General features: G+C 37.4%; 1 protein-coding gene across 16 annotated transcripts in view; it reads left to right on the top strand.

Moving 5' to 3' along the window:
- Positions 1-15,747, top strand: part of HDAC9 (histone deacetylase 9) — a 924,856-nt gene that overhangs the window by 385,815 nt on the left and 523,294 nt on the right. For 13 of the 16 annotated variants that reach the window (XM_045062751.1, XM_045062752.1, XM_045062760.1 and 10 more), the window contains one exon: positions 3,386-3,448. In XM_045062751.1, the coding sequence (XP_044918686.1) occupies positions 3,386-3,448 (63 nt within the window). The other 3 variants (XM_045062754.1, XM_045062756.1, XM_045062755.1) reach the window with 3 other exon arrangements.

Genomic DNA, 15,747 nt, shown 5'->3' on the forward strand with positions numbered 1-15,747 from the left:
GAGTTAGCTTACTATGGTTTTTCTATTATAGAACTTAAAATCTTTCTTTCCAAGTCAGTAAAACTGGTTCTATAAATGCCCAAAAAGAAACTTAGTGACATTTCTTCACAGACATTGTTGAGATGATGTGAGAGGAATTATGTAGTAGTCTTAATATTGAAGTTGTTGGTTAATGGAACCGTAGTAATCAATATACTTGGGGTGATTTTAATGATGCTTATTTTTCCTCTGAGAAACAAGTGATACCTATTTTATGATAAATGTCCCATGTTTTTTCACTTGAAACTAACTTTTCATTGTTAAGAGGTGAAAGAAGACCGCTAATGGAAAAAACAAATAAACAAACACTGAAAAAATGTGGGATGAAATGTAAATAAATCTCAAGTGGAATAACTTGGTCAACATGAAGAAGTCACAATGCATTATTTTATGTGGAACGCCTTTTCCTGGAACGTCTAAGAAATAGGATAATTACTAACTCTTTTGGAGTTATTTTATTTTTTATGATGATAAAAGCTGAGAAACTGTTTTTGTCAATTGTGGTTTGAGGATATGATTTAAATTTAAAATGAAAAAGGATGTCTATTATGTCATTAGTGAGATTATGTTATTCCTCTTACATGTTTACCACTAGTTTTGCATATTCTCTTCAAAACCACTCTGAAACATTGGGTGGTTCTATTTTTCATCACTAGATCATGTTAAAATTTATTCTGAATCTCTCTGATCATAATCCCCGAACAGGTTGGAAAGCCTGTTGCATTAGAGACTACCTGCCCCAGACTAAGCAAGTCCCCTTTGTCATAAATTCATTAATGAGTGCTTTCCTAGCCTTAGTAACCTTCAGCACACCTTTTTTTACTTTCTTTGTGTCTAAAATAGGGAGCTCATTTGTCCTAAATGAGTGGATTTCTTCTTACTCTGAGAAGCTGTTGTTCAAAAGAACTCTTGCATATTCCGGTATAAACAAAATAAAAGGAAGGTTGCGGTGGTGGTTTGGGGAAGAATCTCTTTTGGAGAGTGCTGTGAGTCCGCTCCCATGTTCCACAGCATCCTGAGGGACAGAGTTTGAACACCATTGTAGCAAATTCTAAGTTTTCCCCAGGTCCAAAATGTGATGCTTAGGTCCATCATCCCTGAGATAAATTGCCAACTCCACAGGATTTCCGTCTCTTGAATTTTATATAATGATTTCTTAACTGAGTCAAAGTTTAGTTATAATATCAATGGAATTAATTTTTTTTTTTTTGACTGACAGGAACATAGGATTTTCTTGTTTTGACTTAAATCACATGCGCTTCGGAATAACTTCTTTTTTAAAAACCTTGTAATTTATCGGTCAGAATATAATTTTGCAAGAGATAGAAGTTAATCTATGAAAGAAGGACAATTCAGTGCCACTTTCTTCAGCCGTGGGTTATCTGCCTAACGACTCAACAGTCTTCCTCCCTTCCACCCGAACCCTATGTCTCCTTGTTCTCTTTCCCCTGCCCCACACTCTGTGGTTGGCCAAGATCCTTCCTTCATCTGATTGTTCTGGGAACCTTGAAACACTCTGCTTTTCCCCTTTCCTTCTCTGTTGCTACGAATATGCCAAGAATGACATTCTCCCTGCTGATCTAGTTTAGAAAAGTGAGAAGAGTTCTCAGAACTAGTGGATTATCAGTTTTGGGTGTGCCCTTGGGAGTGGCTAGACACTCCAACCCAGTTTGTGATACAGAATTTATTTCTCATAGAGAAATGGTGCTATAAGCGTCCACCAGAGACTATATAATGTTTAGCAGTACAGTTCATTTACTCTACAGGTGAATGCCACAATGTTTGTTGGTCTGGGAGCCTATCCTCTATTATAAATGCTATTTCTATAGAAAAGTGGGGTCTGTCTTTCAGGTAGAGGTGAATGCAGAATATTCCTAGCTGGGGACTCAGCATATTTATTGGTTGATCTACAGGTGTATACATTATATTCAGTGGTTCTGCGTCTATCCATGAAACAGCGTCCACACTTCCTTTCCTTTTTCTTTTCCACATTGAATTTAGCCTCAGAGGCTGAAATAGAGGGGACATTTTCAGATCTGAGCTATGTTTTCTTTTTAACTTGATAGAAGAGAAACTGGATGCAATAGAATTGAGAGGTGGTTAGGGTTTGTGAAATGGACAATTGCCTTACATAAATAGCAAGTAAAAAATCAAGGGAGTTCTTCATAAACATTTTATTCTGGGGTGTGCTTATTTTCTGAAACTACCTCTACTAAATCTCCTGTCAGTCTTGAAACTCGAAGGCAGAAAAGCTTCTAGTGCTACAGCCAACTGCAGTGTAGCCGGAGAAACAGGCAACAAAAATAGAACACCAGGATTGCTGTGCGTGGGTGAGGCAGAAACCACATTATGAGCAAAAGCTTCCAGTATTATTTTAGAACCAATACAGAGCTCTGCACTTCTCTCCTCTCTCTTCCAAAAACACATACTATAAAAATAAAATGAAATTAAATGTATGTGCATTTGCCCTCTTAGAATTATGATTCTTAATTTTTTTTTTTTTTTTTTTTTTGCCTGCCTGTCTTTGGAGGCGAATCTCCCGTGTGGAAATACAGTGTGTAAAGCAAGCTTGGAGGGAGGAAAGAGTTAATTGCTTTTAAGGCCCTGCAATAGAGAATTATGGTTTGAAAGATAGAGGCTGGACAGCTGGGTTTGCTGGGGTATTTTTAAATGCATTAATGCAGGCTCCAATCACTCGGCCATGCTTGACCTATTTTTGGCTCAGGCCGACCATTGTTCTATTTCTGTGCCTGTGGGCCCTGCCGTTGTTGATTCATATGCAAATGGATTATCACTAGCTTTCGCCAACTTGAGCTGAGAGAGACCAGAGAGGGGGAAGAGACACACACACACAGATAGAAGGGCGCCGGCCGAAGCCACTTGCAGGACTCAGGGTTCCTGCCACGAAACTCTAGCAGCCTGAAGAACTATAAGCCAGGTTTAATTGGTTTCTTTTTCTCGTGGGTAGAGTTAATATTTTTCTACTTATTCTGACAAAGCAATAACCCCGAAGCACATTCCTGTTTCCCACCTGCTTTTAGTTTCCGGGAGAACCTAAACTCCAGAGAGCCATAGCATCCACTCGGTCCTTTCTGCTCTGTACACAGGTTGGTAACATAGGAAAAGTGTCCAGGTCTTTGAGAGAAGTGTATGTCCACCTTAACAGCAAGGGAATCATTGTTGAAGTTGGTCGGCTGCTGCCTCTCCTCGGGGAGGAGGGAGGACCAGGGAGGGCAGCTCCTGGGGCCCGTGCACTGAGCAGCGATGAATCTTTCATGTAGCTGAAGTAAGAGTGATTGGAATATGCTGCAGACAATTTACGAGAGTGACTCGTGTTTTTCCTCAGATGGGGTGGCTGGACGAGAGCAGCTCTTGGCTCAGCAGAGAATGCACAGTATGATCAGCTCAGGTAAGCTCCTCTTCCATAACTGAGACATTTTACGTGTGAAAGGAGGCTGACTTGGGAAATGGAGCTAAGAGAAAGCACCTCTCAAGGATTTGCTGCTTTTGGTGTTGATGTTGCTGTTTTCCTGGTGCGTCTGTAGGGTTTAACTTAGATCCCTTCCATTACCGTTTCTGTGCATATTCAGTGTTTAGGGACGACAGCTTCTGAATGAAATCTCAAAGCTTCTGGGGAAAGCTGGGACTGAGATAAGTGAAATGTAGTTGGGGGTGCTTTGCCTTACTGTGCAACTAGAAGAAGGAGATCTGTGCTGATGGCAAGGGATTCTAATGGGACTTTTAAAATCAGGTAAGTTCAGAGTGGAGCTTCCTTCAGTTTGGACTGCAGCCTGCGCTAGCCTGATGCTTTTAGATTTACAGTGTGCATCCAGAAACACAGCTCTTTCTAGACCTGCCTTCCAAAATGGGTTTGCTTGGAGTTGCAAAGGTAGTTTTCAATGCGGCTTTCTCTCATCAGCCCCAAATAAAACTATTTAGTGGTGGGATACAATTATTATTAGCAGATGGTTGATATAATTTTCTCGAACAACATTTGGAGAGTCTGGCGTTGTCAGGCAGATGGACGGCATAGCACACACATAAAGGTGTTATATGCAGGTGTGGCCCTTGAAAGAATAACAGTAACAGATTCTTGTTTCCCAGCCGTCTGTACTTGTGCCTTCAAGGGGATGTGCTGGGGGAGATCAAGCTTGTCAGCATTATCAATTTCTATTTGTGAAAAGAGCAGACTCTCCCGGCCGTATCACTTAGTTGTAATTGTTGCTCTTCATATTTAATCCTACAGCCAGTTCCTAAAGCTTGGGGGCTTTTTAAAATTTCCGTCCTCTTTGGAATGATTCCGTTTAAATTGGCTTAAAGTTCTCTCTCACGTCTTTTTTAGTTCCTTTGTGGGCTTAATCCTAAGTCTAGATCACCACAGAGATCTCCCTGCAAAGAAGGCAACATAAAGCAGCATTTGCTGGGGTAGAGCTAGACGTGAAAGAAATATTCCACAGGTTGGCACCATGTCTGCTCAGTGCTGAGCACCTTCCCATTTACGGCTCTATGTCTGAAGCAAGTTTTCTTTTAAAGCTCGGTCAGTTGTGATGATTTTGAGATACTTCTCCTGACCCGATTATTTTCTTGCACTCAGACTAAGAGATTGGTTTTGTGTCATTTGAGATGTTTGTACTTATGTGAGAGGAATTCTATTAATTAGTAGTATCCGCTTATCTGAAGCAAACGTATGAGGATTTTAATACGGTTTATTTTCTATGGTCATTGGCTGTAAAGTTGACAAAAGCTTGGGGAGGGGTCAGCGGGTGGGTCTCAAATGGAACTCGTTGCTTAATTTAGCATTTTGTTTTTTAAATATGGATCGACTTTTTAAAAATAACTATTTTAGGGGTCTTTTCAGTTCTACACTTAATCCTTTCAGTCCTTGCCTCTGTGTAGCAAGTTTAATGTTTCTTCCACATGGTAGAAACAAAGCTGTGTCTTTCCAGCAGGAACTGGCTGCTGACACTGAAACTCTTGCCACAGGCTACAGGTGTTTGCAAGCCTCCCTGTTTTCAATGTCTTTGGTAATCACATGTAACTTTATTCCATTTTTCAGTTGAGATTGCCATTTTCCTGACACTAAGGCAATAATATTTTCAAGCAGGGAAGTACTTCAGACTGTCCATACGGTTGTCGGTTCTACAGGAAGGGAAGCATCTTTTAAGCACCAGCTATTAAATGAAAAGTGATGTAGATTGACATCAACTCCCAAACCTGTCTGGTAGAAATAAGAAAACTTCAGGTTCTGTTTATTTTTAAAATTTGAAATATGAAATCATGTGCATCTATACTACCATGTTGTGTAATATTTGATTTTGTTCAATATGATATGGCCTTAAATTCAATTCCCCCAGTGTTTATTGTGTACTTCCTCTGAGGCGTTGGCTCTCAAACTTGGAGTCATCAAGAATCTTTTACAAAATACTGAAGCCTCAGTCATACCCCCAGAGTTTCTGACTTAACTGGTATGGGAACTAACCTGAATATCCGAATTTTTAAAATCTTACGAGCAAACCTAAGGTGCAGTAAACTTTGAGTATCACAGACGTATGGGTAGGAGGAAGTGATGGGGATCCTGGTGACCCATTTCAATAGGGTTTTCCTTTAAGTCAATTGCTAAATTTGGGGTGTGTTTGTCTTAATTTATCTACAAATTTCATTCCACCCCCTTTTGGACCAGTGGCATGGGTATGATTGATAAGCCTAGGAATAGATGGAGTCTCTGGATCTGAAAGAGGTATCTGGTAGCTGTGCAGAGTGGTGGAGAGAACGCTCAAGAGCTCTGTGTTCTAGCGAAAGCCAGTTGTATAACTGGTTACTCATCTGTAAACTGAACAATAAAGATTTCCTCCTGTTCACCTCTTGGCATTCATATGAGGTTCAGATCTAACAACATGTTATTAAAGTGCAGGCTCACTATTATTATAACTATATTTTAAGTGAGTGAACCTGGGCTTCTGGCTCTTCAGTACCATGCCCTATCTTGCCAAACAAACTAGATAGATGAATTTGATGGTATATTACATGGAACAGTGATGTTTTGTTTTGATAGTAAGTTTTATTTGGTTGTTTGATACATCAGCTACTTTTTTTTTTGTTTCCCTGGTCTGATAAGAACCAGTCTTTTCCTTGTGCAAATTGTGACTGTAAATCAGAGCAGCTTGTGTGTGTGTGCGTATAAATGTGCATGCACGTGTGTGCATGTGTATTCTGTAAAATGTCTCATTATGTAATAATCAATGCAAAGAATTGCAGAACATGTAATTGAACAGTGAAAACACAATAGCAGATTTCTTGGGATTAATTGTTTTAAAAAGCTTTGTTTTGTTGTTAGCTATTGCTTTGAACTTCCATTTTCTATTTTAGTTAAACTGGATACTGTGCATTAATAAAGATGATTTTCTTCAGAGTTCATTATAGACTGTTGAATTGCAAATATTTTTGGTTCCTTTCCTCCTCCCCCCCCCCCCCAATATTGACCCAGCTAGGCAAGACATGTTAGGTAGAACTAGGTACTACAGCATAAGCTGCTAATGTGTTTTTAGTTAAAAAGCTCTATAGAGTTGAATCTTGGAATTCATTTTGCTAGATCAGTCTCTACTTTTGTGGCTTGTGTGGGCCAGTATAAGTGATAACTGTGGCAGAAATTGAAGCATGTACAAATATTGACTCAGGTCACTTAGCAGTAGCTGGCAGAATTGGGGGCGTTCTCCTTTTGCCAGGCATGTTGCTTAACATGTTGGACAGCAGAACTGTCCAGACAATATTGGAACAATTACTGTAAAAGAATTTCCTAGAGCTTGTACAGCATTAATGTAAAATACATTTAAAATAAGGAAAACTCATATTTTTACTATGTATTCTTATTTTAGGGTATAAAAGAAAAGCATTTAAATCTAAATCCTGAATTTCTTTTATGGAAAACATATCTTCACCCTTTCGGAATCTTTTTTTTCCCCCCTTTGGTGTGCATTGTCGAGGGGAAAGGAACATTTTAGATTCAGTAGCCATTTATGTCTACTTGGAAAGCAGAATCTAATTATGAAAATGTAAGTCTGTGAAATGCTCCTGTCATGTCAAGAATCACTTCTGGTATTTCCCATAATTACTCTTTTGCTTGTTCTCTAACTCAAGTTATCTTCACTTACGTGGCTGTTATCAGTTTGAATATCTGATAGGTGGTGATCAGAAAGCTGGTTATAAATAGACCCATTGAGGATGGGGACAAGAATGAGTATTTTATATTTCTGTGGACGACACCAGCGGAATGACTGTTTCATCCATTGAGAAAGAAGATTCAATAAAATGCCTCAGAAGACTAAAATAAACCCAGATTCTGAATTTAAAAGGATTTCAAAGGATTTTGATTTTGAAAATGAGAATTTGAAAATACGCTACATAATTTCCCACCACTGATAGATACTGAAGAGATCCCAGAATTGTCTAAGTTGGCAAACGTTCACCCTGCACGCGCACGTGCGCACACACGCGCGCACACGTGTATGCGGGCACAGGCACGGGTACAATATTCAGCATTAAGTGTGTACAGAAAATGATATGACCTAACATCTCAGAAGCTAATAGTCAAGGAAGAAATGGACCCGGGGGGCTTTGATCCGAACAGAGAAACCTAACAGGGCCTGCATCCTAGGCCTCCTAAGAATTTTACTGACAAGATGATGACTTCCTAAAAATTCTCACTAACATTCTTAGATCTGAAGAGAAGTAAACTGAGTAGATAGCCTCAGCTTTAGTGGTTGTTGCTGTTGTCGTTATATCTTGTGAGGTAGAAATAATTGAAATGATTCTGGGAATGAGACTAGTGAAATGGAGGTATGAGGACAAGTATTGCCTCACTGGAGATATGAAGGCCTCAGAGCAACAGTCTAAATTGGGAAAAACGATCCATAGTTCTCTTCAACAAAATACCCTTCTCCAACTAATCTTAGATGTTTCACAAGAAGAAAACACCAATTTACTGAATCCATGGAATTGTCTAATAATTGCTCCCCACAAATAGAGCTCCTTAATAAAAACATAAATTCCATAAAACAAGAGCTCAGAGATGAGATGATAAAACAATAGCATGAGATGAAAAGGGATATTTTAGATCTAGTGAAACAAATTGAAAATGAAAAAACCATGGTAATTATAGAACAAAAATATTCATTAGAAATAGCAGGAAGCAGAATAGACATCAGTGAAACCCTTTACCAATAAAGGGGAAAGGTTCAAGACAATCATAGGGAATGAAAAAAGGAAAATGGACCCCAGCAACTGGGGAGACGTTAATTAATAAGAAAGACAATGGCAGCATAACAAAGAGATTATTTATATCCCTGAAGCTGATATTCTAAAGCAATGAAACAGAAGATGATTTTGTGAAAAGATGAAAGATTATTTCATCAGAAAAGAAAAAATAAATGGATAGATGGAAAGGACTCTCCTCTTTAAGGACAGGTTGTTGCAAATGTTCATCACAGAGTCATATCGTAATGGGCTCTTGATTTTCAAATAATAATTCTTCTGGGGTGTTCATCAGGTAAAGCAAAGATCTGTGGTGGGGTAAGGTGGGGAGGAAGCGTATATATGGGATTCAAGAAGATTTATCAAGAATCTCCAACATTTAATGGCAGAGGATAATGAAGAAAAATCTTTGGTGTTCAAAGAGAAGTGTAATCTGATGGTCCGTCCAGGCAAGGGTTATTATAATAGAGAGAAAATGGGTAGATAGGTCAGAAATTTCCAAACATAAACTAGACTGCTTGACAATGAAGCCCACACAATGAAGAGATGAATGTAAAAGCAAAAAATGAAATTGAGAAGTAGAGAAAGCATAGTAAGATTAATGGGGCAAACAGTGAATCTGTTTTAAACACACATATATATATATATAAGACTTTGGTTACAGGACAGAAAGCAAGTTTTATAAAGTAGGGCGATGTTCATAAACATAACCAATATGAGGCACTAGAGAGAGGAGAAATGGAGGGATGTGTGAAAGTGCTGATATTTTCTTTCTGAGCAAGGACAGACTCCCTGCTGCCTAAAATAGAAATGCAGAGGTTAAAAGAGAGAGAGAGAGAGAGACCAAACACTGATTTTTAAAATAATTTCCTTCTTTAACCCTTGGAAGATCTTTTTGGAAATGATACCTCATATAGGAAGGAAGAATTTAGGATGTTTATGGTACCTTCAGTTACAGTTTTTAATTCTATTAAAATCATTTAAATTTCATATCTTTTAAAGAAAAATAACATCAATGATATGATCTCACTTTTCTGAAGGGTTATTTTCTTTATCTATCCATCTCCCAGAAGAATTAATACATAGACGGAAAGAAATCAGGGAAAGTTTCGTGTATGTGGTGGTGGTGATCCTGTTGCTGGGGTGGGGGTGCTTTTGTTTTCATTGTGCTTTTTCATCTTACATGAATTTTTACAATATGCCCATATTTCCTATGAAGGTTTTTTTTTCTTATTTATTTATTTATTTGACAGACAGAGATCACAAGTAGGCAGAGAGGCAGACAGAGAGAGAGAGAGGAGGAAGCAGGCTCCCTGCTGAGCAAGAGCCCGATGCAGGGCTCAATCTCCGGACCTGGGATCATGACCTGACCCAAAGGCAGAGGCTTTAACCCACTGAGCCATCCAGGTGCCTCTATGAAGGGTTTTTTTTACACACCCACCCACAAAGCTATTGTGCCCAAATCCTCATGGTGTTTAATTGTTAATAGTAGGTAAATTAGGCTGTCTTCTGCTGTAGGCAACAGAAAATCCTCCCCAAAGTGATACACAAGAAAGTTTATCCCTTAGTGAAGTAGCAGAGTAGTTGGCAGCACCCAGGAGGTCAATAATGGCAACAGTATCAGATCCTTCAAACCGCTCCCCTCTGTTGGCCTTGGAGTTGGTGTCGTCAGAGGTCTGTTTTCTCCAGAAGACAGGAGTTGACGTGTCTATTTATGGAAGACCAAATCTGGAGACACAGAAGAGACATTTTGCTTCCTTGGATATTTTCTTTAGGAAGTTTTATCTTGAATTTCTCCAGTAAATCATCCTTCTTAATTTATTGGATAGAATAGCAGCACCTTCCCCAAGTATTAGCCAGTCACAGAGAGAAAAATGGGACTACCACAAGAGCTCCTAGGTCATACTGAACCTAGAAGGGTCGATGCTGCAGCTCACCTTTTAGTTTTTTTAAGGAAGAAGAAAGGCGGAGAAGAACGCATCTTAGCGAGGCACAAGCAGTATTTGCTACAGTGTGTATGTTGGTGATTGGAATTTTCTTCTTTGGAACTAACTTACTTACTTACTTTCTTTCTTTCTTTTTTTTAGTATTGTATTTATTTATTTGAGAGAGAGACCATGAGAGGGAGGGAGCGAGGAACCTGATATAGGGCTCTATCCCAGGACACTGGGATCATGATCCAAGCCTAAGGCAGATGCTTAACCAACAGAGCTACCCAGGCACCCTTGTTTGTAATTTTATTTAGTTTGTATTTCTAAATATAAATAATTAAATGAAGGAAGTAGACCATGTGATTTCTTTCAGTTGAATTGTGGGTGTTACTTCATTTTCATGAAGATATGCATCATTTTAACACTGATAATTTGTTTTTTATTGGTATTGAATAGAAAGCCTTTCTTAATACTGTCTGTTGTTAGAAGGAACCCTAAAAAGAATAGTTATGGAAGAACACTGGATCTCTCTAGGGTTGTAAATCATTTTTTTAGAAGAGGAAAACCAATGCTGTAGACTAGTGTATTACTAGAATTTATTATAAATTTGAGTAAAATATTCCTTTAATGTTGGCTTTGAAGAATACAGAAAATATTAAGGGAAATTTATCTAATGTATAAAATTTGCAGTACACTGAAGGAGGCTTATTTTTAAAATATTCAAAATGCAATTTCTTTGCCAGTATGTTGTTATAATTATTACATCTTCAGAGTAATGAACAATTTTAACAATCTGGAATAGTAACTGCATTTTAACAATTTTTTTCTGAATTGGAATACTTTGAAAACAATTTAATTGGAATAAAAGCCCATGAAAATGACTTTAAAAATAAGCTTTCTGTAGATGAAATTCAAAGATATTTTGGCATGTGCTTCAAATCAGAGTGGCAGTGCTGTGGTCTGTCCCATTCTTGAAATGAAGATGAAATGCCAGTGGTTGGCTTGGATGTGTGGTGTCCTTACTATGGGCAGTTTTCCCTTTTCTCCTTTTGGGAGATTAACAATCAAGAGATGAAGGGATGAGAAAATACCTTATATCTACTAGTTCCATTCTACCCCTACGAAGTCACTTGCACAAAACAAATTTAATTTAAATGAATTTTTGCAATACTAAATGACCTACACTTTAAATATTATCAGAAACATTATGTTTAGGGTTACTCTATGATGCTATGGTTCATGAATACAAAACGAAGCAATTCTCATGTTTTGGAAGAGTATCAGTTCTGTTCATTATTTTAGTATTCAGTTTTCCATAGTGAAATAAGTGATAGGTTTTTTAATATATAGTGCTTTTAAAATACCCAATAATTAAATCCAATGAAAATTACATCTAAGGAAGAAGGAAATTTACCAAACCACAGAGTGTAACTAGTCATTTACTTATGATTAAACTCTTTGCATGTTGATAAGGTTGGAAATACCCCAGAACTTCATTTTTTTTAACTTCTTCCCCTTGTGGCCTACCACTTACATTGAAACATTTCATTTATAATTTATATTCAGTATTGACACAGTTGTAGCCCCATGGATGTCTTTTTCAATGGCTTGAGGTAAGTTTTGGTGGGTGTTTAGGGCATGACATATATCCAAACTGGGTTAAAATAGTTTTAAATTTTAAAATTTGAGATTAAAAACAAAACAAGACATAACCAAGAAAATTTCACTGAATTTCCATTAAATTACGTTGTGGCCTAGGAGTTCTTACATTAGTAAAAACAGGTTTTACCCAGGAAGTTTTCAGGGAACTGCATGTAAGGTGAACTAGAAAAGCTCTTGGTGAATTGAACATGATTTAAATTTTACTCTTGATGGTGCTTTTTAAAAAGTTTTTATTTAAATTCCTGTTAGTTAACATACAGTGTAGTATTAGTTTCAGGTGTGCAATTTAGTGATTCAGTACTTAAATACGTCGCCCAGTGATCGCATTGAGGAGTACACTCCTTAATCCCCATCCACTACTCAACCCATCCCCACCCACCTTCCCCCGACAACAGTTTTCTGTGGTTTAGAGTCTGTCCTTTGGTTTGCTTCTCCCTCTCTCTCTCTGAGGGTACTTTTTAAATCTGCTTATGAATAAAATTCAATTGGGTGTTTCCAATGTATGATTTTGTGTCAAGAACCACTCATTTTAGATTTAAAAACATATCACAATCAGTTATCATTTTCATGGTTTTTCTGCCACATTCCCCTTTGATCTAATTGTTTCATCTCCGTTTAAGAAGGTCAGTGGTTGAAGCCCTATGTTTTCATCATTTTTTTTTTATCACTGTCATTCTTCTTGTTAACATAATAAGCTAATGTTTCAGAGGCTTTTTCTGTACCAGGCATTGTTTTATCATTTAATCCTTCCTGGGATTTGAATAGGTCTGTGGTGGTTACAGAAGTATTCATATTTTGCAGAAATGGAAACAGGTTCAGAGGAACTTACTGATGGTGATCATGGCTAGGAACTGGCAGGGTCGGGTTTGAACTTGGTTTGTTTGCTATGTCTCTGTTCCTGTTTACCATGTCTCTGCCTCTTTTTCTCAAAGGCAAAGATATTTTGCATAGGAGAATATGTTTCCTATCTGGTGCTAAAAATATGGAATCATCTATATTTATAAATAAATGTATAGGCTTACTTCTTAGTCTGGGGAGGTTTAAGGCACAAACAGGCAACAGTGTTGAAGGGCTTGGTAGAGGAGCCTTACTGCACATTCCCAGGGCTTGATAATGAAATTGGGGAAGAAACACTGTCCAGGGCTGAGAGAGTCCAGGCAGCCTCCTAAGTTCCATGAGACTTGATGATAATGCAGGGGAATGAGTACACACTGTGGACAGAACCAGTATCCCCAAAGCATTTGGCATGTTTGCCAATACTCGCAGGACATTTTTTAAGTCATAAAGGTAAGGTATGCACAGAGTAGCACATTATTTCTAATGTAATTTAGCTGAAGAACCTTTTCAGTTTATTTTTTCCCCCAAATGTTGGCCCCATGGGGTTCAGTGTGTTTTTTGACCAAAATATTAGAATTACACCCACATCCCCCTTCAGTCTTAAGCTAGAAATGGGGATGGATAGGGCGTCAATCGAGTCTGTGTCTTCTCTCAAATCCTGATCCCAACATACTATGTCACATTCTTAAGGCAAAAGACTAATCTAGCGGACAAAATTTTATTCTGTTTTTAATGTGTATATCGGTCCAATATGGGTCCAATTTGAATATTTTCGGTGAAAACTGGATAGCGATGTTTTTATGTGCCAACATGATGCAATGTTTATCTTTACCTTGAGTTAAGTCTATGCATTAAATTCACCAGTTAGGTACTAATGCAACTTTTCAAGAGCCAATGCCTGGATTTTCATCAACTAAGTTTTGTAATCTTGTTGGCTGTGAGAATCTTGAGCCATCTCTATGAATACATTGTGGCGGCATTATTGATTGTCAAGTTAATGACCAACAAAATTTATTGCCTTCCAGGGGAAAGAAGCTTTCAGAAGATCATTAAATGCATTAAAATCTGCAGATGCCCACTGGTCTGGAGCTCTCTTTAGCAGGCTGACTCCTTTGGGTCAGTTATTCTTAGCCTGGGTATTTCTATCTTATGGCATCGCAGGTCTAAGATTAGCTTGTTAGGCGTTATCGTGCCATCTGAGTTACCTCCTAATATAACTCTACACTGGAATGATTATTTATAGAAAGAGCATTCTGTCATTTTTGGGTTATTTCTAGTAGTTTAAATAAAGAAGAATAACATTCAAGTGAAACCACAGATTCCTTCCTGCTGCCAAAACAACATGATAACTGTCTGCTTAAGGGGCAATAATGTTTAAATGTGTGCTTAGGGTGATTGCAGAATTCTTTTTATCTCTGCCACCTTGACAGAAAAGGGAGGACTTGGGGTATTGATGTAGAATGCTTGTGGAAAGGCAGAGAAGCAGCCTTGATGCTTTCTGTCACAGAGCACTGAGGACTCTGGTTGATGATGACAACAAGAGACACACAGAGTTTATTTTTAGAAACAGACATTGCTAAGCTCTCTGTTTGGTGTTAATATAGCTCATAAACAGGGCTCCTTGTTGTTGACCCTTCCAGGGAAAATGGCATTTAACACACACACACACACACACACACACACACACACACACACTTTTTTATCACTTTGCAAAAATGACTCTATTATTAAGAATATAATTAGAACTTTTTTAAAACTAAGAAATCTAAATTCTCTAAAATTCCTCTAAAAGATATACAGTGCTTTTTAAAATTCCATGAAGATTGGGTCTAAACGATGGTTTATTAAAAAAATAAGTTACAAATACAATGAATATATGGGTTGGTTATACAGTGTAGAAAAATAAGTGAATGTACATAATAAATAATGCTTAGTAATAAATTATGATATCAGTAAAATTATGTCATCTATGCTTCTGACTTTATTGTAATGATATATGAAGTTTAGCTATAAAAGATATTATGACTATAATTAATAAGGTGCTGACTTAAGTAGATTAGACAAAAAATTTCAGTATATATAAAAAAGAAAGTAGAAGCCTCTGCTAGCTGTTTTGGTAAAACTAACTCGTGTTTAATCCAACATATTTCATGTAAAAGGGAATACAGTTTCACATTTGAGAACTGATCTCTTAGCTTACTTAGACTGTAAGTTTAATTCAGATCTTGGTAATTGATTTATTGCTTTAAAATTAGAATTGGGATTTTACTCTCTTATATTTGCATTTTGTGTTTCCTGATTATTCACTCATTGTTGCTAGATGATGAAATGTTAAAGTGGTATGGTAATACATTTCATGTTACACATTAATTGAAATGCTTTAGAATGGAAAACTTAGAGCTCTATAAGAATATTCATAATTTTATTGCTGAATTATTTACTGAAAAACATATTATTTTTTTAAAAGATAAATCTTCTTGTGCTTGTATGCAATATAGGAAACCCACAGACCATTAGGAACTTGCAAAATAACAGACAAACAGGAAACACACGGCAATTCAAGTGTATTCTCAAAGAATTACTGATGTAAATAAATTCAGAGGATTGGAAGTAGAAGAAATTGCAGGAACTTATTGCATCCCGACCACTCTTAATTAGCAGGTTGAAGGTTTGGGGAGATGATGTAATTGCTTGAAGTTTTAGAGGCTGAGGTGAAATAGTTATTCATCTCTTCATTTTTTTTTGCTCAAAAATATTTAAGAGCCAACCATGTACCAGGTATTGTTTTAGTCACAGAGGATACAACTATGAAACAAATCAGGAGACTTATGGTTGACTGATTGTTCAATTGAATAATGGATGGATAAGCCTACTTTAGACACTAGTTAAGTACTAAGAAAAAATAAAAGAAAAATGAGATAGAAAGTGATTGATAGTAGCAAAGGCTGTATTAGAGGATTCAAATAAAGCCTTTTGAGGAGGCTAAGATACAAAGAATGTCTTCTCAATAGAAGTAGGTTTTCCCTCAACA

Source organism: Mustela putorius, unplaced genomic scaffold, assembly GCF_011764305.1.
Source record: "Mustela putorius furo isolate JIRA1106 unplaced genomic scaffold, ASM1176430v1.1 tig00003845_pilon_pilon_pilon, whole genome shotgun sequence".
Lineage (NCBI taxonomy): Eukaryota > Metazoa > Chordata > Mammalia > Carnivora > Mustelidae > Mustela > Mustela putorius.